The 27,598-nt window shown below is 49.0% G+C and overlaps 2 protein-coding genes and 1 non-coding gene across 4 annotated transcripts; all 3 read left to right on the forward strand.

The window, feature by feature from the left end:
- Positions 1 to 3,385: 3,385 nt before the first annotated feature.
- On the forward strand, positions 3,386 to 13,218 carry LOC130370403 (uncharacterized). Its single transcript, XM_056576161.1, has 8 exons — positions 3,386 to 3,477; positions 4,959 to 5,068; positions 5,741 to 5,825; positions 5,973 to 6,168; positions 7,251 to 7,990; positions 9,207 to 10,096; positions 10,667 to 10,870; positions 12,968 to 13,218. The coding sequence occupies exons 1-8, from the start codon at positions 3,386 to 3,388 to the stop codon at positions 13,216 to 13,218; spliced, it is 2,568 nt and encodes an 855-aa protein (XP_056432136.1).
- A 55-nt stretch (positions 13,219 to 13,273) lies between these two features.
- On the forward strand, positions 13,274 to 25,973 carry mfsd8 (major facilitator superfamily domain containing 8). 2 transcript variants are annotated; one of them, XM_056575538.1, is made up of 13 exons: positions 13,274 to 15,210; positions 16,217 to 16,478; positions 17,017 to 17,099; positions 17,703 to 17,746; positions 18,282 to 18,522; positions 18,969 to 19,082; positions 19,972 to 20,116; positions 20,468 to 20,526; positions 20,938 to 21,043; positions 22,439 to 22,573; positions 23,149 to 23,252; positions 23,660 to 23,910; positions 24,355 to 25,973. In XM_056575538.1, the coding sequence occupies exons 2-13, from the start codon at positions 16,420 to 16,422 to the stop codon at positions 24,562 to 24,564; spliced, it is 1,551 nt and encodes a 516-aa protein (XP_056431513.1). In that variant the 5' UTR covers positions 13,274 to 15,210; positions 16,217 to 16,419; the 3' UTR covers positions 24,565 to 25,973. The 2 variants fall into 2 exon arrangements, with proteins under 2 accessions (XP_056431513.1, XP_056431512.1); XM_056575537.1 differs by lacking the exon at positions 13,274 to 15,210 and having other exon boundaries at positions 15,226 to 16,478.
- trnaf-gaa (transfer RNA phenylalanine (anticodon GAA)) lies at positions 15,572 to 15,644 on the forward strand. The gene has a single exon. It is a non-coding gene; the product is annotated as a tRNA-Phe (tRNA).
- Positions 25,974 to 27,598: the final 1,625 nt, after the last annotated feature.

A 27,598-nucleotide genomic window follows, 5' to 3' on the forward strand; every position in this document is an offset into this window, starting at 1 on the left:
CCTTCGTCCACTTTGCCTTTAACACTTATTTCTCTGATCAAGCAGACGTTTTCAACGCAATGTTATCCCCACTGTTAAATAACATACCCTGTGTGTGTGTGTGTGTGTGTGTGTGTGTGTGTGTGTGTGTGTGTGTGTGTGTGTGTGTGTGTGTGTGTGTGTGTGTGTGTGTGCGCGTGTGAGACATTTAAAGCATATTGCTGTTAAAATGAATTGGCTCCATAATGATGTACCTGACAATGATTACTTTAAAAACATAGCAAACACTCCAGACATTGTAACAAGACTCTGAAAGCTGTACTCATTATTGAGGTGGGCTGTAGCTTCAATTTGTATACGGACACCTGCTACTACTCTAAGTTACTGAAATACCAGCTACTGGTGAGTCGTATGCCAACTAGGTTACCAATGCAAATTTATATCTTTCATCTTTGGAAGCTTAGGTCATATCCGTAAAGATTTGGTTATAGGACTGCGGTTGGTTGGGTTACATAAGAAGGAAGCCAAAAGATTGGCAAAATGTTGCTCTGTTTCAGCCACCATAGAAAGTATGCAAAACCGGAGACAGATGTGTTCGGTTTAATATCTTATCAACTTATCATGTAGGTCTTGTAAAGGCATGTAAGCTTCGAACCTGTTACATTATCAATATTTCTTCCCAAATTGTTTGGATCTTTTTCTCCTTCTTTTGTAAATTTGTGTGTGTGTGTGTGTGTGTGTGTGTGTGTGTGTGTGTGTGTGTGTGTGTGTGTGTGTGTGTGTGTGTGTGTGTGTGTGTGTGTGTGTGTGTGTGTGTGTGTGTGTGTGTGTGTGTGTGTGTGTGTGTGTGTGTGCCAGGACTGTAGCTATGCTCAGACATGCTCTCCTCTTCCTCATCTTGCAGTTTACCGTCATCCTAACTATACCTCCTCCCCCCCGTCCCCGTCCCTAGCGAGAGCGGGAGAGCTTCCTGGCGGACCTCACCCCTGAGGGCGGCCGCATCGTCTCCCCGGACGCCCTGGACGGGGGGGGTCCCGGGGAGGGTCCCGGGGTGGGCGAGCTCCACGGGGCTCTCCGCCAGTGCCTGGGCCTGCTCCACTGCCTCATCCAGCGGGAGGAGGAGGAGGTGGGGGAGCTGGAGGGGGAGTACGAGGCCATGAGGAAGAGCGTCCGCCACCGGCTGGAGCACCTGCTGCTCAGCACCTGTGGGCTGCTGTCGGGGGGGGCCGAGGTCGGCCCCGACCACAGCTGCACCGAGGTACCCCCCCCCCCCCCCCACCCCCACCCCCGCTGAGCTGTTGTTGACGTAGGGGTTGCGTTGTGGGTGGAGTGCGTGGTTGGAGGCGGCCGGGTGGATGCGTGCCACAGTCCTTTTTCGAGATTCCCCCGTCTGGGATTGTTTTGATTTATTTATTGTGGTTTTTTTTATACAGGAATGTATGAAAGGTCACACAGTTACAATTTAAAACGGGCCTGCTGACGCAGTATAAGGCTGGTTACTGTTCCTGTTCCTATCCGGATCAGTCGTGTGTGTCGATATCTTGACTTGCAGAGTGTGTTGGTCTAAAAGGTAATCCCGGTGATTGATGGCTCTTGGCACGTCAGAACGTTAAGGAATCGGTTCTCCGCTAAAAGGGTTTTTCGACCGTTCCAATTCAGTTTGATTAGGATGTGTTGTTGATTAATCTAATTGGTAATCAAACTCATTTATTGTACAAGATGATGATCTGGTATGTAGATATGTGAGATATTCTCAAGGGTCTAGTGGTTGACTGATCGGATTGCTTGGTCAGATCTACCTGTCATTAATCCTGTCGACTGTGGCATTGAAACTAAATTCAGAAATGTTTTTTCACCACCTGTTGCCAAAATGAGGTTTGGGGCTCTTCATTTAGTCAATAATAAACAGACTGCTTGCTGTGTGCTTTTGGTTGATTGCTTCCATTTGGGAAATGCTTACTTCAGTGCACTGGTCACTGACTGAGTTCAAGGATTTCTGTGTTGTTCTTCTTAGGCCCATCTCATTTACTTGCTAGGTCAGACGTGTGTGTGACGAATGCCAACTTCTTCTTTGGTTGTCTTGTGTGCAGGAGGTTGATGGCGAGGGGGGATCCTTTGCCCTCAAAATGTGGACGTATCGGGTGCTGCTGGAGCTACTGCACTGGTCCGACCACGCCAAGATGACCCTCCACAACATAAACGCGCAGAGCCAAGACGCAGAGGAGGATGCCTAACTCCCAAGTTTATTTTTAGCCAAGCCCAACTGTGAACCGTGACGGATTCTGCATCCAAACTAAGCCAGCTCGGGGTGTGAATGTGTTGAGAGGAATTAAAAAAGAGAGGAAAGATAGAAGTTAATGTGACGTTGACGGAATGGGTCCTCTCTGGGTAACCTGCAACGAGTACGCTTTGAGAAAGATTAACAAGCTCCTTGAACAAAGTCTACTAGCTTTACCAAGTCTGGTATTTCTCCGGCACGTGTCAAAATGACCTGCACTTCCAATATGTTCTCTTCAAACTGTGGTGTTGCATTCTGGGTTGTTTTCTTCATTTTTTATAGATTTATATTTATTTTCTTTACTCACTAAAGGTGAAATATTTAATTAGAATATATTTAGTGAAGATGTTTTTAAGTTATTCCTACTTACACTAGAAATCCTGCTAGATTGTAGCCAGAACTAACTGACTGATAAACTGTGACTTAACATGCAGATAGTAAAACCAAGCTAGCCGTATATGGTGTGAACAAGATGGATGTATGCTCAGAATATTTGCCACTACTATTTTAGCTTGGTGTGATTTCTGGGTCCTGTATGTTCACTTGGCATTATATTGTATTCTCATTTTTGAAAATGCTGCTATATTGTTTTCACAACGTTTAATTGATGAATTAATGAAGCCTGTAGATAAATGTTTCACACTGAACCAAACTCAATCACCATCACAGATATGTTGTCAGACGGATTGGATGTTTTAAGAATGAATGACCTGCGCTGTGAATTGTTATACCAAACCTGTTTTCATGCAATGTAATCTTGAAGTTATATCTATTCAACAACACTACTAATTAATTGAATGTAGTTTAAAATGACACATTAAAATTCAGCTGTGTATATATCATCTCCAAGTGTGCATTCATTGAAACCTTTCAAAGACCCACTTCAACTGCATCATTGGATAATGATATCCTCAGTATGTTATCCACTTCAACTGCATCCTTGGATATCACTGAGACACATTTGCACTACGGCAATCGGACACAGAGCGTGATACGGGTGATGTGTGTTAATTGCAGGGCCATCTCTCCAACGGTACCCCCATTTTACCATTTAGAACCCCGACACAGAGTGGCGCGCATGCGCACCGCGAGGAGCGTCGGAGCGCGAGAGGCAGGGAAGGAGTCCTAATGGCGGAGAACGTACGGTCGCCTTTCGACTACCGGGAGCCGCCGACCCTCGACAGCGACGGGGACGGGAGCAAACCTCCGCCGCCACGGGGGTGAGAAACATTACCTCCCGTCGACACGCCGGGAGGCTCTCTCTCCGCCGCGCTAGGACGGCTAGGCCGGGGTTACACACGTTAGTTTAGTTCCCTGCTTGTTATTCGCTCGCATGGTTTAATATCGTGGAGAAAAATGGAAGTGGGGGGCGATGCGGGGTCTCCGCCGAGGCTTCCTCTGTGCGTGTTTTTTTGCGGGGTGCCAGCTTGCGTGTATCCGAGGCTGCTTGTGCACATCACGAACGTGTAGCACTTGTATTTTGGTATTTTTTTCACATGATATAGCAGATAGCAGAGGCTAGTGTGTGCTAACTGGTTAGCCGTGGTTGAGCCAGCGTAGAGATCAGCAGCAGCAGCAGCAGCTAGTGATGTGTGTTGGTGCCAGCAGCTTCCCCTCCATGGGTTAGTGTTAGTGAGGGGCTTTTCTCTGTGGCACGCCAGGTCTCCATGGGATGATGATCATGACACGCTCACGTATCCCAATCGCTTGCTGTCGTCACACTTTGTTTTGGGTTGGCTATTGAGTGATGGCACGGGGCTAATCAGATCTCCTGTAAACAAAGTTGCTGACCACGAGTAAAACGCCCCCCAGGGCATAGTGTGTCAAACTATGGGACGTGAATGACAAATGCCCCTTTTTAACCCTTTATCTCAACGGGTTACCTATGCTTTCTATTGCAATGTGATGTGATGGTTTACTAAACGGAACTGATGTGATGTGGTCCAAAGGGGCGGGTTTATTATCACGGCAACAAATAGGCAAAAGGGTCTGTTTCTGTCTCTTGTTGGATTTCTTCGTCAGCAAATGTATAAAGCTATTCAGTTACTAGGTCGATACTGTGGTTGGTCATTTAAGGGTAAGCAGGGCCAACTTGAACATTCCTCGCTTCTATTCCCCAATATATATATAATATATAATCTATTTACCTACAACAAATAAAAACACCTAGGTCTTATTAAAAACACCTTAACATCGGAAAAAAACTAGTGAGTATTACACTGAAAATAGCATGGGCAAACAAATGTCATCGTGTGTGTGTATAGTTTTTCTGAAATTCTTATGATACTGTTGTAATGCAAGAAAAATATAATAATGCAATTGTCCTGTCCATCGTTCATTCTGTTGTAGGTGGAACTGAACAGTTCCTGCTAGCTAAATAAGGATCCGATTTGTGTCCGTGAAACAATGCCAGCAAATGACTGAACGTCTACCATTACATGTGTAATAATAACAACTCTGGTTTTAAAAGCTTAAATTTATCCTCATGGCTTAAGGCATCTCTGCAGTATAAGACCGGGAAAACCCTGTCTTTAAAGTAGATCAATGACCGTTTTATGTTGGTTATTTCCAGGATATCCAGCTTGGCACTTTCGACTTGCCTTCCTTTGAAGTGCTTACTACAGAAGAGTCTCTGGCAGGCTTTGATACGTTGAATGAATCCTTGACACGTGTGTTAATTATTTTTCATTCATTCATGCAGGCGCGTATGTGGAAGAAAACGGAAGGGCACTCCTGTGAAGGTGTGTGATCGCGCCTACGTGACCGAAGATGAAGAGGAAGAGAGCATGTCTGAGCACAGCTACAGCCCTGGTACACACACACACACACACACACACACACACACACACACACACACACACACACACACACACACACACACACACACACACACACACACACACACACACACACACACACACACACACACACACACACACACACACGGGGGGGGTTTCTTTCCTTCCTATGTTTTTTTCCCCCCTCGGTTTCAAAACACGCCAGAGTCAACAATACAGGTTTAGTGTCAAGCACACAGACGTTGATCAATCAAGTCAAAATACATGCGGAGGAACCCGCCCTGAGATGGGATTTAAACCCTTGTCCGTCCATCTGCAGCTTTGCATTGTATTCCATATCAGCCGGTCTAAAAGTGGAGCGGCGCCATGCTTGGCCTCGGTCATCAATCCATCGAGCGTTTCCTGTTGTCCCGCTCGCGTGGAGAACGAGACTGGCCTCGCGCACAGCGGACCTCTGTTCCGATGGCGGATCCGCCAATCAAACCCTGACCCTTTTCTGACCCTTTCTGGAGGGCGCCCGCGTGAGTGATGCAATGCAGCAAGCTACTGTGGAGCATTAACGTGTGTGTGTGTGTGTGTGTGTGTGTGTGTGTGTGTGTGTGTGTGTGTGTGTGTGTGTGTGTGTGTGTGTGTGTGTGTGTGTGTGTGTGTGTGTGTGTGTGTGTGTGTGTGTGTGTGTGTGCAGGGGATGGCCAGTACCCAGAGGGGGCAGAGGACCGCCTCCCGCCGCCGGGAAGCCCCTACTACCTGGCCGACCCGTCCCAGCTATGGTAAGCTACGCTATGGCTAGCCCAAAGCTAACGATGGCCCACAGCCTGAGGTACGTGCTCCGCTGTCACACGTTTTACTGAGCCCCCCCCCTGTGTGTGTGTGTGTGTGTGTGTGTTTGTGTTTGTGTTTGTGTGCGCGCCCAACAGCGTGCCCGAGCTGGGCGAGGACGGCTCCAGCGGCGTGCGCGGCCCCGTGCTCTTCCACCCGCCGCCCAACTGCCGCATCCGGGAGGTGCACTGCGGGAGCCAGGTGCGGCTGGTCGTCATAGCGATCCGGGACATCGCCAAGGGCGAGGAGATCACGGTGGACTACAGCCTCACGGACTGGGGCGAGAACGCCATGGTGGGTGGGGCCAATGGCCGTTGTGTGTTCTTTATTTAAATGTTCACATTTCTTGATTGGGAGTAAACCCCTTGGGTTGAACCCGTCTCGTTATCAAGGGGGTCCTTAACCTCAGAAAAGTACAATAACATATTAAGGACATATTCATACAACATACTCTTAATAACAAAAAAAAACACACACAAAAAAAAACACCAAACAAACAAAAACATCACACACATACGCACGCACGCACACTTGCATGATGAAGGTGAACATTAACCTTGCACTCGATTTCTAGGGTAGAGGTTAATACGCGGGGAGGTGATGGTACCGTAGTGGTAGTACGACGAAAGAGCGTTTTAGATCAAGAACAGAGATGGATCCGATCTAATGTTGACGGGTCCAATCGGGGGGGCCTTGAACCCAAACGCCTCATTAGCTCAAGCGCTTTGAGTACGAGGAAAGCGCCACATGAATTGAATTTATTATTATATCATTATTAAACACGCGGAGGCTGTGTGTGTGTGTTTGATGTTCGCCGCGTCTCACCGGGCGCCCTTTCTGTTCTGGACCCCCCCCCCCCCCAGGAGGAAGAGGCAGGGCCACACCCTCTCTCCCTCTCGGTCTCGGATTACCTCACCCCCTCCTGGTCGCTCTCCCCCTCCTCCTCCCCCCTCACGCACTCTGAGCCCAGCGACTCGGACCGCGAGGAGGAGGAGGAAGAGGAGGAGGAGGAGGAAGACGACGACGACGACGACGACGAGGAAGAGGACCTGGAGGAGATGCGCGGCCGCATGCTCCGGCGCCGCAAGAAGCGCAAGATGGCCGCCGCCGCCGTCAACCCCAAGAAGAAGAGCTCCGCCCCGCCCCCCCCCACACCGGCGGCGGCGGCGGCGGCGGCCACCTCGTCCCGCGGGCCCGGCCGCCCCTGCTCCTCGTTCCCGCGGCCCTCGGGGGCCCCGCCCCCCCGCTCCCAGTCGCAGCCGCCGCCGCCGGTGAGCGCGCTGGCCCCGCCCACCACCAACATCAACAACAACATCAACATCAACATCGGGGGGGCGTCGGGCGTGGCGGCGGCGGCGGCGGGGAGCCGGCGGCAGCACTGCCCGTACTGCGGGCGCCACTACCGCTCGCTGGCACGCCACCTGGAGAAGCACCACGCGGGGCAGCCCGAGGTGCGCGCCGCCATGGAGCTAGCGCACCTGCACGCTAACGGCGGCGGCTCACACGCGCGCGCCGCCTCCTCCTCCACCTCCTCCGCGTCGGCCCCCTGCGCCGCCGCCGCGCCGCACGGCCACTCCTTCGCCGTCCCGCAGCCCTCGTCCTCCTCCAACCCCACCCCGCCGCCGCTCTTCTCCTCCTCCTCCTCCTCCTCCTCCTCCCGGGAGCGGGAACGGGAGTCGCCCGCCACGCGCTCGGCCGGCCCCGCCGTCTCCTTCTCGCTCTCCCTGTCGCCGCCGTCCCTGGCCCCGCCCCCCGCCGCCGCCGCCGGCAGCAGGAAGGGCGGCGGGCCGACGGCGCCGGCCGCCAAGCGCGGCGCCGGCGCCTGTCAGGCGGCGTCCCGGGTGAAGAGCCCCTCGCCGCCGCCGCCCCCGGCCGCCCCGCCGCCGCAGGTGGCCCCGCCCCCTCCGGCGCCGGCCTCCTCGCCGCCCGCCCCCCGGAGGGGCCAGAGGATGAAGAGGGAGAAGCAGGAGGAGCAGCAGAAGGTGGAGAAGGAGGAGCTGGCGCCCCCGCCCACGCCGGAGCCCCACCTGGACCAGGAGGAGGAGCTAGAGCTGAGCGCCGAGGGGGAGGAGGAGGAGGAGGACGCGCCGGAGGAGACCAACGGAGAGCTGCTCAGGTACACGTGTGTGTGTGTGTGTGTGTGTGTGTGTGTGTGTGTGTGTGTGTGTGTGTGTGTGTGCTTTGACAATGGGGACACCTCGACACAACGACGTCAGTGTGAGTGAGTTATGGCTGTGCGCTGGCCATCTCTCAAAACGACAGAATGAAATGATATTCAAGCAGAGCGGACCCCCTGCCTTCTCCATCTGATATTGATTCCCCCTCTGATGACCTCACTTTGCTGCAATATTAGAGATGCCAAATGTAAAAAGTATAAAACGAGTCAGTATTTCCTGTGAGCGTGCAGAATGTGTCTTAACTTCTGATGCCGTCGCCATAGTCCCCAAACATCCGTCTTGATTTGTGGTTGGTGAGAAGCCGTGGTAGACGCCGTCATATCACAAGTGCTAACCGCTGGGGGTGGGAGGAATAACTGATTCTTCGATGCATCGCGATTCTCTCTAGAACGATTCTGTCTCGATGCAGATAAATTAATAATCTGAATTAAAATAAATAAATGTTTTTACATTTGTTCGCCTGCTGCAACATTCTGTTCGCCAGAGAGGGATAATTTTAGTAATTTTAAAGTGATTTAATTTTTCTTCTTCAGTCTGTATTGGCCAATCCGATTTGTCTTGACACCATTGCGATTCAGCCTACGCATACCATGCACTTAAACTCACAGCCAGACACAAGAACTCCTTCTAATTCAAGAGCAGCCTTTTCTTTAATGACATAGAAAAGAAAGTTTAGAAAGAAAATAAAACTGAAACCTATTTTTTACATGCTTCCATAGTGTGTTGCAATGCAAGCTGCATTGATGATTGCATTGTTCATAGAAAGTCATATTTGTGACAAAAGCTTTCTCTCTAATAAAATATTAGATAAGTTAATTCATCTGATGTCTTTAATGATCATCACAAAAGTAGGAAGTGATTAGCAAACTCAGATGTATTTATATATTTTTGAACATCACTCATGGAAATGTACCTACATTTTTTTGCATCGATAATCGTTTTAGAATCGAATCGTTGACCGCATAATCTAATCGTAGACCTCATAATCCAATGGTTGACCTCATAATCCAATCGTTGGCCTCATAATCCAATCGTTGGCCTCATAATCCAATCGTTGGCCTCATAATCCAATCGTTGGCCTCATAATCATATCGTGAGGTGCCAAGAGATTCCCTCCCCTACTAACCGCCGTGTTCTCCCCCCGTCTCTCCCCAGCGCCCACCGACAGCACATCTCGCCGCTGCTGTCCTCGCTGTCCTGCCTGGTGCTGTACCTGCGCCGGCAGCAGCACGCCTCCTTCCTGTCCCTCACGCGCTCGCCGCACTCGGCCGAGGCGTGGCGCCTCCTGTGCCACTCCAGCCTCTCGCTGCTCATCCTCTACAACCGCCACCGCGAGTGCGAGGTGGCCAAGCTCTCGCTGCAGGACTACCGCAACCGCACCCTGCCGCCGCCGCCACCGCCGCCGCCCGCCCCGGCCGGCAGCGGCCCCGCCCCTCCGCCGCCGGCCCCGCCCACCGGCACGGAGGCCCTCCTCTCGCCCTTCGAGCGCCACGTCCTCTGCCACCTGCCGCGGGCGGGCGTGGTGGGCAAGCGGGGCCGCGTGCAGCCGCTCATCCTGCCGCCGCACAGCGAGGCGTGCCTGGAGCTGCTGCTGCAGACCAGCCCCAACGTGGGCGTGGACCCGGGCAGCCCCTACGTGTTCTCCCGGCCGTACCACTCGCCGGCCACGCCGCTGCGCGGCACCGACCTCCTGCGGAACCTGGCGCGCGCCAGCGGCGCCAAGAACCCCGGCGCGCTCACGGGCACCCGGGTGCGGCGGCAGGTGGCCATCCTCAGCCAGCTGCTGCTGCTGGAGGAAGGGGGCGAGGGTCCGGCCGGCGCCGGAGCCGCCGCCGCCGCGGGAGGGGCTCCGGCTCCGGCCGGCAGGGCCACCCAGCGGCTGGAGGAGTTCCTGGAGCGGGAGTACCACGTGACGCAGAACTGCGCCACCATCGTGCGGGACCCGGCGCTGATGGGCCGCGTGGGCAGGGTGGTGCTGTACGGCGAGCGCGAGGGCGTGCTGTTCCGGGGGATGAGCCTGCAGCACATCTGCCTGGAGCTGGACGGTGAGGCACTGAGGGGGGGGGGGGGGACCAGTCCCAGTTGGACCCTAGACTGGGGGGGACCAGTCCCAGTTAGACCCTAGACTGGGGGGGACCAGTCCCAGTTAGACCCTAGACTGGGGGGGGACCAGTCCCAGTTAGACCCTAGACTGGGGGGGACCAGTCCCAGTTAGACCCTAGACTGGGGGGGACCAGTCCCAGTTAGACCCTAGACTGGGGGGGACCAGTCCCAGTTAGACCCTAGTCAAAATTAGTCCACCCAGTTAGACCCGAGTCGAACTGGGACCGAATAGTCCAACTGGGGTTGGACTATTCGGTCCCAGTTTGACTCGGGTCGAACTGGGAGGACTGCTCCGTCCCAGTTTGACTCAGTTTGTCTAACTGGGAAGACTACCCTGTCCCAGTAGAGTACATACTACTCATTCCCAGTTTGACCCGGGTCTTACTGGGAGGACTACTCTGTCCCAGTTAGACTCGGTATGTTTTACTGGGAGGACTACTCTGTCCCAGTTAGACTCGGTATGTTTTACTCTGAGGACCACTGGGTCTGACTGCGTTCCGTTTCTCCCACAGTGATGTCCGGCAACTCTGGGGACTCGTTTTCGGACGACTCTGACGGAGAAGGGGCGGAGAAGGAGGAGGTGAAGGTGGAGGTGGCGGTGGCCAAGAAGAAGGGGCCGGGCCGACCTCCCCGGAAGAAGAGGGGGCCCATCGCCACCCCCGTCAACACCATGCTTCCTGTCGCCCATAAAAGGAGATGCGTCCAGCCCAAATCCGGTAAATGGAGATCTCCACAGCGCTTGATGATTATTATCAATTACGTTGATACGGAAGGAACTCTGTTAGGATCTGTTGCTAAAATGAAGCTTAAGTACATTGGGTAGTAATTACGTTAACGAACGGTCTAAAATTGCTACAATTTTGAAATACGAGTAAAAATTACAGAAACTAAATACTAATAAGCTACATAATTTGTGATACAACATAATATATTTGACAAACCGGCTGTTTAATTGATATTTGTATCACTGCCATTTATCGTTGTTCCTCGTTACTTGCTGAAGCAGTTGCATGTTGCATAGACAGCAACATAAAAATAGGGCAAGTGAGGAAAACGGGTAGTATTGTTTCATCCTTGAGTCATCATCACTACCTCAGCTTGGATCATCAAGTATAACCTATGCTGCTCTCGGAGCTACAGACGTGTGTAGCCTACCACATCGGAAAAACCCATGATTGTGTGCTGCCAGAGCTTTGTCTCCTTACCCAGGTCACACTTCCCACTCAGTGATTAGCCTTTTGTGTTTCGGCAAAGGAGGTCCTTGATCTCACGATTCTAATTAGCTTATTAAGTGTGTTTCTTTCAAGTCTCCGGTGAGACTCCAGTCTTAAGTGTTATGTGCTGAGGCACCAGAATCTCAGGTCTCCAGCTCTGAAAGGAAATGTGTGGGCTCTAGGGCTCGAAATATAACGTTTGAAATACCTAAATACGCTACGTGAACACTGCAAAAATAACAAGATTACACTTTTTGCCGGGATTATTTGTTTTTATTAGCAGTATATTTGTTTTCATTAGCGTGACGAGACGACCATCACGCAATATCCCGAGTTTGAGAACTCCATCGCGGGATATTGCCAAATATCCCGAGATACCAAACCAATCAAATTGCGCCATCTAAGGAGCTTCAGGTGTAGCACATACTAACATAATTTGCTCAGATTTAAGGGTTCTTGGATACAGAGTTTGTTGCTTTAGGGTGTGACATGCCGGCTCTGCATGCACAGCGAACCACCAGCCACTGATCATGTTGATCAATGTATGATCAGACAACCAAAGCAGTCATTCTGCGACAGCCCAAATATTCAGAACAAAACTTTGAAACGGGCCAGCAAAAATACTTTTTAATTCCAAAATGAACAGCAACGTCAGTTTTATTGCCTGACTCCTCCCATTAGCAGAATCCTCCAAGTTGCCTAAACTCCTCCCATTATCTGACTCCTCGCTGTTGCCTAAACTCCTCCCATTAGCTGACTCCTCCCTGTTGCCTGGCTCCTCCCATTATCTGACTCCTCCCTGTTGCCTAAACTCCTCCCTTTCATCTGACCCCTCCCTGTTGCCTGACTCCTCCCATTATCTGACTCCTCCCTGTTGCCTAAACTCCTCCCACTATCTGCCTCATCCCTGTTGCCTCAACTCCTCCCATTATCTGACTCCTCCCTGTTGCCTGACTCCTCCCATTATCTGACTCCTCCCTGTTGCCTAAACTCCTCCCTGTCGTCTGACTCCTCCCTGTTGCCTGACTCCTCCCATTATCTGACTCCTCGCTGTTGCCTAAACTCCTCCCATTAGCTGACTCCTCCCTGTTGCCTGGCTCCTCCCATTATCTGACTCCTCCCTGTTGCCTAAACTCCTCCCTTTCATCTGACCCCTCCCTGTTGCCTGACTCCTCCCATTATCTGACTCCTCCCTGTTGCCTAAACTCCTCCCACTATCTGCCTCATCCCTGTTGCCTCAACTCCTCCCATTATCTGACTCCTCCCTGTTGCCTGACTCCTCCCATTATCTGACTCCTCCCTGTTGCCTAAACTCCTCCCTGTCGTCTGACTCCTCCCTGTTGCCTGACTCCTCCCATTATCTGACTCCTCCCTGTTGCCTAAACTCCTCCCACTATCTGACTCATCCCTGTTGCCTCAACTCCTCCCATTATCTGACTCCTCCCTGTTGCCTAAACTCCTCCCTGTCGTCTGACTCCTCCCTGTTGCCTGACTCCTCCCATTATCGGACTCCTCCCTGTTGCCTAAACTCCTCCCATTATCGGACTCCTCCATGTTGCCCTAACTCCTCCCTGTCGTCTGACTCCTCCCCCTCCCCAGGGAAGCGCGGCGTGCTGAAGCGGCCGTGGTCGGAGGCGGAGCGCGTGGCGGTGGAGACCCACCTGAAGAGGAACATCGTGGAGCTGCGCGTTCCCGCCAAGGCGGACTGCGAGCGCTGCTTGGAGCTCTGCCCCCTACTGGTCAGCAACCACAGAGACTGGCGCTCCATCAAGTTCTACGTCCACAACCGCATCCAGCTGCTGAAGAAGCAGGGGAGGCGGGAGAGCAGCGGGGGCGGGGCGGCCTGTTAGGCTAGGGGGGAGGGGTTTAGAGGCGGGGTTTAGGGGTGGGGGGGCGGGACATGTATGTACGTACATACGCACACACACACTCACGCACAGACCCAACACATGCTATGTTGTACAAAAAGCCACCAGCAATCACAAGGAGGTCGGTCTCCTTGGCAACGGTGGAGCATAGTCGTGTTTGTATCTTCCTTTTAAAAAAAATAATTAAAAAAGTTGAAAAGAAACGAGACTTCAACGTCGATGAAGGGGGCGGGGCCGTCGAAGGGGGAGGAGCCATCAACCCCGAAGGGCTCCAGAAGCTCCTCAAGTCGTTAAGGGAGTAGTGTAATAATACGGGAATGAATAATACAGGTTTAAGCTACCAGACGGGGGACTGAGACGCCCGTGGATGTTCGAACGCTTTGCGGAGGGGGGAAGAGTTCCGCTTGTTTCTGTTTTTTGTTAAATATCCGGACGTGACGTTTGTATTCCGCGTGTCGTTTGAGGAACACGCCGGATGAAACACTTTTAGGTTTAGTGACCATGTCTACTGAAGGCTGACGACCAAACGTGAATGTGTAAAGTTATGATGTGACGATGACGATGATGTAGAAGATGACGACGATGATGAAGAAACCCAACGGTTGCGGACAACCCCGTTTGAGTCCTGATTTCTGGTTGCCGTGTTTGAATGGACTGGGACATCTATGAACTGTATAGTTTGTGTATTCAAGTGTATTCTTCAAATATCGGACCATGATGCACCTGTGTGGTTCAGTGGTTCATCTTTATTTTTATTTTATTCAGCGTACCTCTACCGCAATCATAGTGACGCTTGTGCTGTTTCAAGGCGACCTTGAAATACATTTCATATCAAATCTGTGGTGTTTTCTTTTTTATTTGTATGTATACATGGTCTTATTCCACAGTGTAAATACTTGTTTATCAATGAAACATATACAGTAGTGGATACTATGGTGGTATTGTGATATGGTTATTGTAAATACTGTAAATACTACCTGTACTTATTAAAGTGTATGACATTTTGAGGTGTTTTCTTAAACGAGGTTGGAGTGACGTTTTACATAGTAAACACGGACGTGATGCGCATGGTGAATAAATATAAAATCAATTGCAATGAGTCGAACAATAAAACAAAAATTGAAATGATGTGAAAATATATTTCTAGATCACTGTGAAACCAGATTTCATCTCAGCGGTTATAAATTATAGAGAACCGCTATGTATTTTATAGACAAAACCAGTTTAATATAGTTTTAATGTTAACTCGAATAATGTAATGGGTTTAGAAAATATTTTTGTCAGACTGCAGATTGCTGCAGTGTTGAAGAAAGCGGGGATATATGAAAACAGACGGGTCAGGAACCGTTTCAGTGAGTTATACAAATACCGTATTTTCCGGACTATAAGTCGCGGTTTTTTTGTAGTTTGGCTTGCCCTGCGACTTATATTTCGAAGCGACTTATATGCCAAAATTGTGCGTACATAAACTTCGGCCGCAAGATGGCACCGTCATTCATTAGGCCTACAACTGAACGCTGCAAGCCTACTGCACCACCGAATAAATTATATTCTCGTCGTCATCGTCCTCAATGTCCTCCGGTTCAACCAAAGCTACCCCAGCCTTAGCTGCAATGTTGTGCAACATAGCTGTCACACATATCACAGCGCATGACTTGGCCGGCGAAAACTGGAGCCCTCCGCTGGACACCCCCCGATCGTGCGCTCAGGTTTAGGACCGCGGCGCATACGCGTCCGGTGGAATCCCGGTGTCACTGAATTCGGTATACTCTCAGAACTACGAGTGGGACCGACACACCTATTGCTATTGCAATTTTATTCAGTCTCCCCAGACTAAACGTTCTTGTTTAAATGTTTAAAAATAAATGCGACTTATACACCGATGCGACTTATATATGTTTTTTTCCTCGTCATGGAGTATTTTTTGACTGATGCGACTAATACTCGGGAGCGACGTATAGTCCGGAAAATACGGTAATTACTTTTTCTTAGAGCCATACACGAGTTTACACACTTTTTAGTCCTAGACCTTAAGTTAAGATATGAACGTGTATTGTGGGAAGATATAAGATAACTGTTTAGTTAACGTTATTTTGTCGTGTTCCCTTTTCTGACCATAAATTGTCTACTGTTTCTGGATTTAGATTATGGTGTTGAGATGTAAAGTTAACCTGGAAATTACCCGTTAATTTTTGAATATTTTGTGTTTAACTACGTTTCATAAAGGTAATAAATAAGGTAATAAAATTAATTTCCATCGCTGAAAGGGCCTAAAAGTTATACCACTATACACGGCTATATACTTTTTTCAAAGCGAGTTTAATCAGTTTCATCTGCCGAAATAGCTCAGTTGGGAGAGCGTTAGACTGAAGATCTAAATGTCCCTGGTTCGATCCCGGGTTTCGGCAGTACAGTCTGCGACTGTCTTTTGGTCTTTACCAGCGTGAAAAATGCTTCTGAAAATGACAATAACATAAACTGATTAGTCTTCATTCCCGTGCCGATCTTCCCCATTGTATATTCACATTTTAATTTTTTATATATTTTTTTTACAATTTACATTTTATTTTCCTTTACTGAAGTCACTCCAATTGAACTGTAAGCTTGAAAAAAATCTGCCCACACTAATTCAACTCTGCGAGTGTATCGTGAATGATGTAATCGTAAAAGCAGAATAAAAAGATAGAACGTTATTCATAGTGAAGGAACTTGTTTTACCTGTACTTGACGATTTGTCCGCCAGAGGGCGTCCTTACAAACCCTCCATTCACCAACCACGGTGAACGACTCAGTGACGCAAGCGGAAGTGTTTATAAATACAGCTGATTGCCTTTCACGTGAGGAGGACCTCTTGAAACCCTTCTTGCATCTGGTTTATTTCAGTGATACTGTCATTTATGTCTTCTGCACTTCGTAAACAGTGGGGATTTAACAGCGTTTCTAGACTAAAGAGGATCATGTTACATCTCGCCTCGCTTAGGGGCGATCAGACCCGGGCATTGTGAAACCCTGTCTGTGGGAACCCGATCTGAAGTGATCGGATGTGGAGGAATGATCCCACTTTGCATCCTCTCCGTGGCTCTGTGACGACATGACGACGGGGAAATAGACATTTCTACAGACCTAGGCACTGGGTCCTTCTGAAGGAACCACATAGTCTTGTTTTGGACTTGGACAGCAGCCATGTCTCAACTTATTGATTCGGATGAAAGCACTCCTCTGCTCAGAGACGATGCGAGCAGGTAGGTTCAGAGTACATTACTGCAGCGATAACCTATGACCTATTAAATCACACTGCACTGTCTGTCCTTCCGCCAGTGTGCAGCCGCTGGCCTTAACATGTCAACACTCAGTGTGAGAGTTTGGTCAGATCATACTTATTGCCATAAACAGCTTAAATGAACAATGGACAAATTAACCCTGACGCACTGTCACTTTACACTTCACACATAGCCACAGCTTTTCTCTTTTGTCTTGATTATCTTTTACAGTTTTTAATATTTATACTTGTTTTAAGATCTATACACACTATGTGTGCTGTCAGAAATCAATGTTGTATGACTGCCTATCAGTACAGTGTCCTGTTTGTCGAGCCACGGCAAAGATGATTTTCTGTTACGACAGGCAATAAAGTTTTCTGAATCTGAATCCGTAGATGTATCAGTACTCTACAACCGGATTGTTTGTTTTACATTTTATGAACACGCACGTTGTATTGACTGTTGTATCGCAGTGCTGCTATTGCATTGATTGTTCTGCTGCTGTGCTGTCTGTGTGCAGTGACGACGGCAAGGACGCAGACTACAAGAGCCGGTGGAGGTCCATCAGAATCATGTACTTTACCATGTTTCTCAGTAGTGTGGGTGAGTACTGGAGCCTCCCATGTTTTTATAACAACAACCAGAAGGTCTGGTTGAGAGCAGGGGTTCTCCAAAGGTCCAGCCTGGGGTCCCATATATGTCATTGGTCAATAAGTCACTGAGTCACAAAATAATAAAAAAGATTGACCAATATTGCAGTAATCAACAATGCCGTCTCATTCATGTACTGTTTAAATCCTGGAGCGAACAGAAAGCTGAAACAATGGGGGCTAAAGTTAATGAAATAGTAAGGCATTGAGACATGAATCAACATTAAAACATACATTTTACCCGTGAGATTCTTTCTGAAGATTAAGGTCTGGCATATGCTTTGTGACCCACTCAAAATAACCTCCTATGGGTCACGAGTCACGACCCACGAGATATGTACCACTGCTCTAGAATCCCCCCCTATACACACACACACGCACACGCGCGCACGCACCTTATGTGATTCACCTTCTCTGCAGATCTGTAAGAATGTAGGTCAAAAATAATTGTGTACGTGTGTTTGTGGGTTGTGATGCATGATATCAGAGACTGCAAGCTTGCTCTTGGACCTGCATGTGTGTGACGACAGTTCTGTCGTGTTTCGCTTCCTCTTAGGGTTCACCATCGTCATAACCTCCATCTGGCCCTACTTGCAGAAGGTAAGTGAGAGCAGTCAGCCGAGCGATGCGCTGATGCACTGATGCAAAGACAGTCTTTTTCACCGTTTATTTTAATCGTCCCGTTTTGACCCCTCGCGGTCCAGACTTCTGCTTTCAAATGGACACTGAGTCACAAGAGAAACTCTGGCCTTTCGTTCTCCAGTCAGAGGAAAAACAAACCTGGTCTAAAAGTCACAATGTTAATACTTTGAGAAAATTTGAGGTAAAACACATTTTAATGTGATGTTAGACAAAGTAAAAAACAACTGAGAATCAAAGCGATAGTGCAACAACACAGTAGCTGGGGTGGGCAGCCTTGGGCGCTGATTAGAGGCTCCATTAAAGTAGCATTTCTTCTAGTTCTTGTTCTTTTTGTTGTTGTTCTTCTTCTTTTTCATTTTTTCTTCTTCCTCTTCTTCTTCTCCTTCCTCCTCTGTTTCCTCTTCTTCTTCTTCTTCCTCTTCCTCTTCCTCTTCTTGGTATGATTGTTTTCTTGAACGTCCTATCCCCGCCCGTCTGTCCCTCCGGCGTGCAGATCGACCGCGGCGCCGACGCCAGCTTCCTGGGCTGGGTGGTGGCGGCCTACAGCCTGGGCCAGATGGTGGCCTCGCCCCTTTTCGGCCTCTGGTCCAATCACAGGCCTCGTCGGGAGCCGCTGGCGTGCTCGCTGCTGATCAACGTGGGGGCCAACGTGTACTACGCCCTGGTGGCCCTGCCGCCCGCTGGCAACCGCTACCACATGCTGGCGGCCCGCGCCCTGGTGGGCTTCGGCGCAGGTGAGCATCCACACGCACTGACGCGCACACGCACACACACAGACAAGTACCACCACCGCACACACACAGAGGCAGCTGCACCCACCACACACACAGGCAGCACCAACCACCATACGCACGCACACGTTGAGGGACACGCAGACAAACAGACAGACGACAGACAGACAGACAGACCATCTGACTGTATTGTATTTCTATCCGTTCTGTCGGGGGTCAGATCAGCTCTCAGGTTGCCTACATGTCGTTTGCGGCGCTCGACCGAGACCGACTCCACCTCTGCGTCCGGTAAACAACACTAAGCTCTCTCAGCGTACATTACGTTGATAACGGGGTCTCAAACGGTTGCCGTACCATCGGGGCCACTGAAGTGAGGTTGATGATTCTGTGTGTACGGATCTGACCGTGTCCTATATACAGACGTTGGGTTGACAATGTCTTCACGACAGGTAACGTTGCCGTGGTGAGGTCCTACGTTGCCGGGGCGACGTCGTTGAAGGAGCGGACCAACGCCATGGCCAACATGAGCGCCTGCCAGGCTCTGGGCTTCATCCTGGGACCAGGTACACACCGCCCTGCGTCACTCATGTTGAAGCATTCCACTTGATCCGATCCGTCGCTGTGGTTCCTGCTGTCCCTAGCAGCGTCTTAACCTAGCTGTCTATGTTGTATACGGGGAATGGGTTAACCTAGAGATTGTTAGTGTTGTTGTGGCACTTGGTTCTATGAACATCCTAAGTGTACCGACTTCGATGTATCGTTGTTTCTCTTTCTTCTGACGAATGAACTCATTGTTTGTCGCTGGGGATCAAAGTGTCTGATAAATGCCCTGAATGTAAATGTAAATCCCTATCCCTCTTCATGGGGTATTTGGTCTGTGCTTGGATTTATGGTGTTTTTTCCCTCTCCCTTCAGAGGGCGATGGGTTAATGGGGGTGGGCCTTGAAGCCCTGAGTCACTGTAGCTGAAGGACCACACATAGACTCATTTACAGTTTAGTTGACTTATTGACTCATTGAATTATTCCATTCGTTTTCAATGTTTCTTTTGCGAGGGGCAAGCCAGATCATTCATTCAGTATTTTTTTCCTCTCTTTGTCGTTAGACTCGCTCAGTTAAGATCAATAAACAAAGAGTATAGATTACCAAAAAAAAGGCCATTCAATATTTAGATATTTTGTAGAATATAAATGTACACAAATGTTATAAAGAAACTAAATCGGCATACATTAGTGTACTTTAAGTATGCAAAACCTAACTTGATAAACCCGTCAACATATCCATAAAGAGTCCCGTGACCAATGCGGACACACACACACACACACACACACACACACACACACACACACACACACACACACACACACACACACACACACACACACACACACACACACACACACACACACACACACACGTACGTCTGACTCTCCCCTGTGGGACCCCCCCCCAGCCCTCCAGGCGGCCCTGTCCTTCATCGGGGAGACGGGCGTGGCCGTGGGGGGCGGCGGCCTGCGGCTCAACATGTACACCTCCCCCGCCCTGCTGGCCGCGCTGCTGGGGGTCCTCAACATCCTGCTGGTGATGCTGGTGCTCAGGTACCCACAGACCCCCCCCCCCTCCCCCCTTCCCTCCCCCCTTCGGCTGGTGTTCAGCTACCGACAGACCCCCACTCTCCCCCCTCCCCTCCCCTCCCCTCCTTCCTCCTTTCCCTCCCCCCTCCTCTCCCTCCCCCCGTCGCTCGCATTGATTGGTCCCTCTTGTGGACGCGTGGCAGAGACTCGGGACGAGGGTCCAATCAATGCGAGCAACACGTGTGTGTGTGTGTGTGTGTGTGTGTGTGTGTGTGTGTGTGTGTGTGTGTGTGTGTGTGTGTGTGTGTGTGTGTGTGTGTGTGTGTGTGTGTGTGTGTGTGTGTGTGTGTGTGTGTGTGTCGCTGTGACCCCCAGGGAGCATTTCGTGGACGACGAGGGGCGACACCTCTGCGCCATCAACTACGAGTCTGAGGGTAAGTCCCGCCCCCCCCCCCCGTCTCTGATTCGCTGTTTGAAGCTGATGAAACCTCATGGCCGTGCATACAGGGCTCAAGTCTTAGTTGTGGTTCCACGTTGACGCAACACAAGGGGGTCTACGGACGCGTTGCGTCCTTGCGGACCCTCCTTGCGTCCGCCGCCAGGGCCGGACGTGCGGCTCCCAAAAACGTTAACCTTGCGCCGAGGCGACGCAGCAGCGAGGGCTGTGATTGGTCGGCTCACTCAAACCCGACGCAGAACCGAGACGGGTTCAACGACTGCGGCGAAGCGTCTGCGTGGTCGCTGCGTTGCGTCGACGTGGAACCATAACGGAGCCATGTAGCGGATGCGTCCGGGTGTTGTTATGTAATCTTCGTCTTGTCCGTCTGCTCCTCTCCCTCGTGTAGATCGAGTGGAGCTGCAGGAGGCGGAGGGCGACATCGACCCCGTCGCCGTGCTCACCTCCAACCTACTCTTCTTTGTCATCATGTTCATCTTCGCCGTCTTTGAGACGTGAGTGGGCGGAGTCACGAGGCAGGGAGAGATGGGGCGCGATGCCTTTAGTCATGCGTCCTTTAAACGGATCACGGCCAATTAACCAATCAACTGGGGCATCTGGATGTGGGCGGTTTCAAAATAGATAGTAAAACGCACGTGACGACCTCTTTAAAGAAAGATGGAATGAAAGGCGTCATGAGTTGATTTGTTATAACGAATTATAACAAATTATGGATATCGAGACATTTCTCAGGAGTTTCAGCTGCTTTGGAAAACCGTTAACAGGTTTTGGAATGTGACGATATGGAAGTGTCTGAACCTGGCAGTGACAGGATGAAGGCGGAGAGGAAATAGTAGAGAAATGAGGCAGAATTGTGAAGCTGCGATTTGGCGTACTGTAGACAGAAAGATCCCGTGCTGTAGAAGAATGAGTCCGAGCCTGTCTTGACTTCAAGGGACAATGTGTAAGATAAACTCATGTGTTTATTAGTTATTTCTTAAATATTTGACCTGGTTATTTGTCTGGTACAGGCCGAGGTCAACAATCCCCAAGACTCCAACAATCACTTCGTTTACACCCTACACCGGAGTAAAGTGCTGATTAGGGCCTGCAGGGGGCGTATTTCCCCTGTCTAGAGGAGTATAAAAAGGCACTCCCTCCCACACGGTACCAGTTGCCCTTTGGCTACTGCAGAGCTAACAGCAGCCTCCAGATTACCTCGGTGCAGAGACGAGACGGCGAGAACTAGTAGTTCTCGTGGTGAGAACTGCAAAAAAAAACGTTCTTCCTGTGGGTTGTTCAAGGGGCATGCACGAGAGGTGTGATCTGTCAATGTCAGCGGCCCCTATGCCCTCTGCCGCTCAAGAAAAAGTTGCCAGAAGTTGCTAGAATTCTTTAAAGCGGTTGACAGTTTGATGCCAAAAGTATGAACATTTTATGAGCAGAGCAATGAGAATAAAACCACAAACAAAGTGTTCTACGTTTATAATGTTTAGGCACGACGAGGTTTCTGATTGAGTCGTTCGTTCTCCGATAATACCTTCAACCTCTTTCAGTGAGTAACCATCCATGTGTAGTTCAGAATCAGAATCAGAATCTCTTTATTGTCAATGCACAAAGTGCAACGAAATTGGGGTAGAGGCTCTCAAAATAAGTGCTTTTAAAACAAAAACTAAATGAGAAAATGAGTGTATTTTTTGAAAATAAATATAGAATGTTAAAGAACTCAAACAAATGTATGCATTTTAAAATGTCAGCCAATTTTAAAGGTCAGATTGGTATGATAATGCAGTCATTTATAATTCTGCATTATTTAGAGAAATGACAGCTCTGGGGTAGAAACTGTTATCACCAACTATGACATCGTTGGTTCCGTGTGTGAGGCGGTTGTCGTTGCGTGTGGGCTCCAGGATCGCCACGCCCCTGTCCATGGACATGTTTGCGTGGGCCCGGACGGAGGCCGTGCTCTACAACGGCGTCATCCTCTGCGCCATCGGCTTCGAGTCCATCGCCGTGTTCCTCGTGGTCAAGGTGGTGGCTCAGAGGTGAGGAACGCCCCCCCCCCCCCCCCCCCCTCCCCCCGTCCACATCGCAGTGACCCGAGGTGTCACCGGCCCCACGTCCAGATAAGCCACAACTAAAAGCGATGTTCGTGTAAACCATTGGTTCCCAAAGTGCGGCCCGCGGGCCAATGGCGGCCCGCAGAAACATTCCTGCCGGACCGCAATGACATACAGATGTATTGATATTTTTATATTAATTTAAACAAAAATAAATAAATATAAAGAGAAAAGTTGACCCTCTCTAGCTTTCAATTAAATCTTGTTACATTTCATAGTTTTAATCCGACTGTACATTACTTTGAAAGGATGAACCTCAGTTTCGTGATTTAGACCTCACTTGACCTCACTCCCAGAGGTCTACGGTGCAATGTTTCTTTTCACCACTGGGATGCTGATAGCGTTTCCCGCCAATTTTCTTTTCCTTTGGCGGCCCTCAGTCGAATTCTGGGTTCCTAAATTGGCCCTCAGCTGTCAAAACTTTGAGAACCCCTGGTATGAACAGTCCCAAGGACGGAGTCTTATCTTGAGCTCTCCGCCCCTCCCCCCCCCCCCCCCAGGGTTGGAGATCGTCCCGTGCTGCTGGGGGGCCTTGGCATCATATTCTGTGGCTTCTTCGTGCTGCTGCCATGGGGTGACCAGTACCCCCTCCTCCAGTGGGAAGGTAAGGGGCCTCCTATTGCATTATGGGGGATTGGAATCACCTCATTCATGCGAAATAGCTATCATTGTTGTATGCGGGGAATGGGTTAACCTAGCCATTGTAAATGCTTGTATCACAATTGTTTCTATGAATATCTTTACTGTACCGACAGCGATATATATTTTCTTCTCTCTTCTGATAAATGTACTGATTGTAAGTCACTTTGGATAAAAGCTTCTGCCAAATGCTCTAAATGTAACACAAGAAAGTGTGACGATAATTGGCATGCAATATGGCGAACCGTAATAAGCAGAACTAAAAAACAATTAAGACCAATTAACTAGTCGCGCTCATAACTCCCGCAGCTTTGAATGTGCGGAACACATTTATTCCCTCACCTTTTTCCTTTCCAATGTCTTCTTCAAAAGACATCAAGAACAACTCGGTGGTGAACCAGACGTTCTCCAGCCCCCGCTCCATCGCCCCCATCGCCCCAGGGGCCTCCAACGGCACGGTGGGGCCCCGGGGCTGTCCCTTGGCCCAGAGCTGGTGCCAGTACACGCCCTCCATCCACCTGGGCCAGTTCGTCAGCGCCGACGTGCTCATCGGAGCCGGCTACGCCGCCTGCAACGTCATGTCCTACACGCTCTACTCCAAGATCCTGGGGCCAAAACCGCAGGTGAGAGAAAAGAACAAAGTCAGACGGTTAAAGGGGCCGACGTTAACAATGTGAAGACGCTTTTATCCTAGTGGTGGGGGGAAAAAATCGATTCCGTTCAGAAACAACCCAAAGTTGTTGTCTTACCCCCAAATAAACGCACCTTGGACCAAAAGAAATCGATGAAGTTAACTCCAATCTTTTGCCTGAGGCGATAGCCTACTGAATCGCAATACGTTGCAGAATCTAATCGCAGAATCTAATACTTGCTGGAATGCAATTTTTTAAGAATCGCAATAGTAGTATTATATTGATATAATAATTATATTGAATCGTGGCCCAAATATCGCAATACTATCGAGTTGTCACACGTTTGTCAATCCCCACCACTGTTTGATCCAAAGCGATTTACAACGTTTGACGCACACATTCACACACTGTGTCCCCCCCCTCCCCCCCTGCCAGGGCGTGTACATGGGCTGGCTGACGGCGTCGGGGAGCGGGGCCCGGACGCTGGGCCCCGTGTTCGTGTCCAACGTGTACACGCGCCTCGGCCCGCGCTGGGCCTTCAGCGTCATGTGCGGCCTGGTGGCGGCGGGCGTGGCTCTCCTGGCCGCGCTCTACCGCCGGCTGGTCCCCTTCTCCGTCCGCCACCGGAGGGCCAGGGACACGTAGCCCGCCCCAGCGTAGCGGAGGACCGGGGCGCGGCAGAGCCCGATACTGGACACTGCGTTGTCGCGGGCGAGGTCTGGAACGACGAGGAAACGGCTGCTTGGTTTTTATTGCATCACCGGTCGTACCGCCAGGTGTGACATGTGGTTTCGCCGTTACGAGCCGTTTTTGAAAATCGGCCTCTTCTGACATCACAGGTGGGCGTGTCCACCGAGATGTGTGACGGATGGGTGGGCGATGTTCGCTACAGTCCACCGGGTACGTCGCTGCTAGGCCGATTTTCAAAACGTCTTGTAATGGCTGATCACACTCACACCTGGTGGTAGAATAGGTTCCCCATTTCTAATCAATATATGAGTGCTGCATTTCTTTTTTGGAAACACTATTGTAACAACAGGACTTTTAGCAACGTGTGATAAGTATTGTGAATGAAGAACAAAGCTTTGGTCCCAATTACTCTGTTATACATATTGGTATTGGGGCTACGTCTTCTGCGTATGTTTTGAACAAGCAATGTTACTTTCCGTCATATTATTTGACGAATGATTTTATTGTACTGATTTTAGACGATTGTAATTCACAACAGGGATGTAAATAAGTGGACTGATAGTTTAAAGTGTAAATATTGAGTGATTCATGATATTTTTTACGTGTGTATGAATAGAGGTGAGTGGGTGGGTGTGTGATAGAATTTGAATACGGTAACTACCTTGTTTAAATAATCTATGAAAATAATGTGATTTATTTTGAATGACTAATCCAAAGAAATGTTGAAGAGAAAACGTTCATCAACAATTAAAATATGGAAATAAGCAATGTCTTTCATAGTTATTTGTGTTAAGCATGAAATCTTTCATAGTTCGTGTATGCATTTAGTTGATTCCATTGTGCGAGGGCTATAAGTGAGACCACGATTTTAAAATGACTATTAATGTTATTAATAATGATGCATACGTCTGCTGCCGTACACGTTTCAATGTACATGCCCGAGGGGCATTGCTAAGGTGTGTAGGACTGCTGTGTACGTCTCATGTCTTGCCAGTCTGGTGAGCCAGTGTTGTGCCCGGAACAGGATGTGGTCCGCCTGGGTTATCACAAGACACAAAGAAACACACACAATTATATCACCCAAATCCTAACCTTACGAAGCAGGATTACAGCTCTGCTAAGAAGATCTTCTGAGAACAATCTGTTAATTAAATGCATAAAAAATATATAATTTAAAAAATATAAAAAATACTTAAATACATTGCACTTTCTAAAATGCTCATTTATTGCATACGTTTTCTTTTACTTATCGATTATTTTATTTTATTGTATGGCAATGTTTATGTGTGAAGTACTTTGAGTCTTTGTGTATGAAAAGTGCGATAAAAAATAAAGTTGCCTTTCCTTGCCTTGCCTTGCCTTTGAAGCGAGTAGAATGCAGAGATGTGGCCACTGTAGTTTTTTCAGAAGGATGCTTTGATGATCGTGGTGCTTTTCAACAGTGTCATGTAGTATTGATTGCGAAATACTTAAGTGTCTTCTTCTTTTGTGAACTTGGGGCAACGGCTTCAGTGACATGGGACAGTTTTATACCTCCTAGGTAGAGGCCTGGGCTTTTGGCTTGGAAAACTTATTGGCCAATAACTCTTGAACTGGATAATCACACACTCTCATTCGTCCTGTGTGGTTGTGATGAGTTTTACATGATCTAAAACTATTTTTTCATATAGTTTTACATGATGAGGATCATGTAAAACTATATGGTATAGTTTTACATCATCATCCAACCATATATATCACGGTTAAAGCTAGTTCTGTTGTTGGGCGTTAACTGTGTGCAAAGAGGCATAACTAGTTCAGATTCAGATTTCAGTTTTGCTCTTGCAAACTCATAGTTGTCGACCTCAGGCTATGACGCCCCTTTCTTAAAAAAACCACAGAGTGTGTTTGTGTTGGCGGTGCTTTACATTATTGGTTCTCTCACTCTACCATTTTTTCACAGCTAGACTCACACACCCATATCCACCATCATGCCTTATAGTCAAATCGACTAGTTGTATCCCTGGGACTCTTCCACATGTGTTACCACCACAACCGGTAAGTGACTTTAATCATGAGCTATCATGCACACACAGTTTTACAGTTTAAGAGTTTATTTTTTTAATCTTTTGAATGTTCACTTTGTGTGTTTTTTATGTGAGTGCATCAGTCACATCTCGGTTCACATCTCGGTTCCTCACCCTTTCTTCGCAAGTCATCCCAGATCTGGTGTGACTTGTCCCAGGCTGTTTAGAATGAATAATTAGGTTTTAATTTAATCTGATTGGAGGTTAAACATGCTACTACTCCAGAGTGCATCTTCATTTTCAGAGATCACTGAAGGCATCTACCAAATAACAATATCTAACTTCCAAACTCTGCCTGCTCATACAATATCTTTCTCTTTTTGGATTGAAATTGAACGTGAATGCCAGGCAGACCGATCTGATCTCGAGCCATTAAGGCAGGAAACGACAGGTCTTTGAGAAGTGAGATGCACATTTAAGCGCGCTGGCTTCCTGTCATACCAGTTGACCGCAGTGCTCAGCCGTGCACAATCAACCCCACACACACGCACACACTTCCTGTGCAAGCGCCGCCAATAACCTTGTAATGCAAATGGGAAGCGAGCTGTTAAGTTTAGACGTCTTGAGAAATTGACATTTAAAAGTGTAAAGTACAGTACATCGAAGAGGGTTGGGGTAGGATTGGATTTCTGGATGTCTCGCTATTTCATTTCCATTTTGAAAAAGGCATTTGGTCGATATTCTAATAGTTATGAAACGTTCTCACTTTAAAAAAATATGTTTTAATCGATGTTCTGAAGAAATACAGTAAAAACGCACCAACAAAAAACAAAAAAAACAGCTTTACCTCCTGATTTTATTTCACTAATCAAAAGCCAAACGGCATTTTCAGAATCTCTGAGGTGGATTGAGGTGGACCTCGATGGATTTTCTGTTTCGGAAAACATTGCAAAAAAGAGTCAGCGAGACGAACTACCACCATA

This window comes from Gadus chalcogrammus, chromosome 17, assembly GCF_026213295.1.
Source record: "Gadus chalcogrammus isolate NIFS_2021 chromosome 17, NIFS_Gcha_1.0, whole genome shotgun sequence".
Classification (NCBI taxonomy): Eukaryota; Metazoa; Chordata; class Actinopteri; order Gadiformes; family Gadidae; genus Gadus; species Gadus chalcogrammus.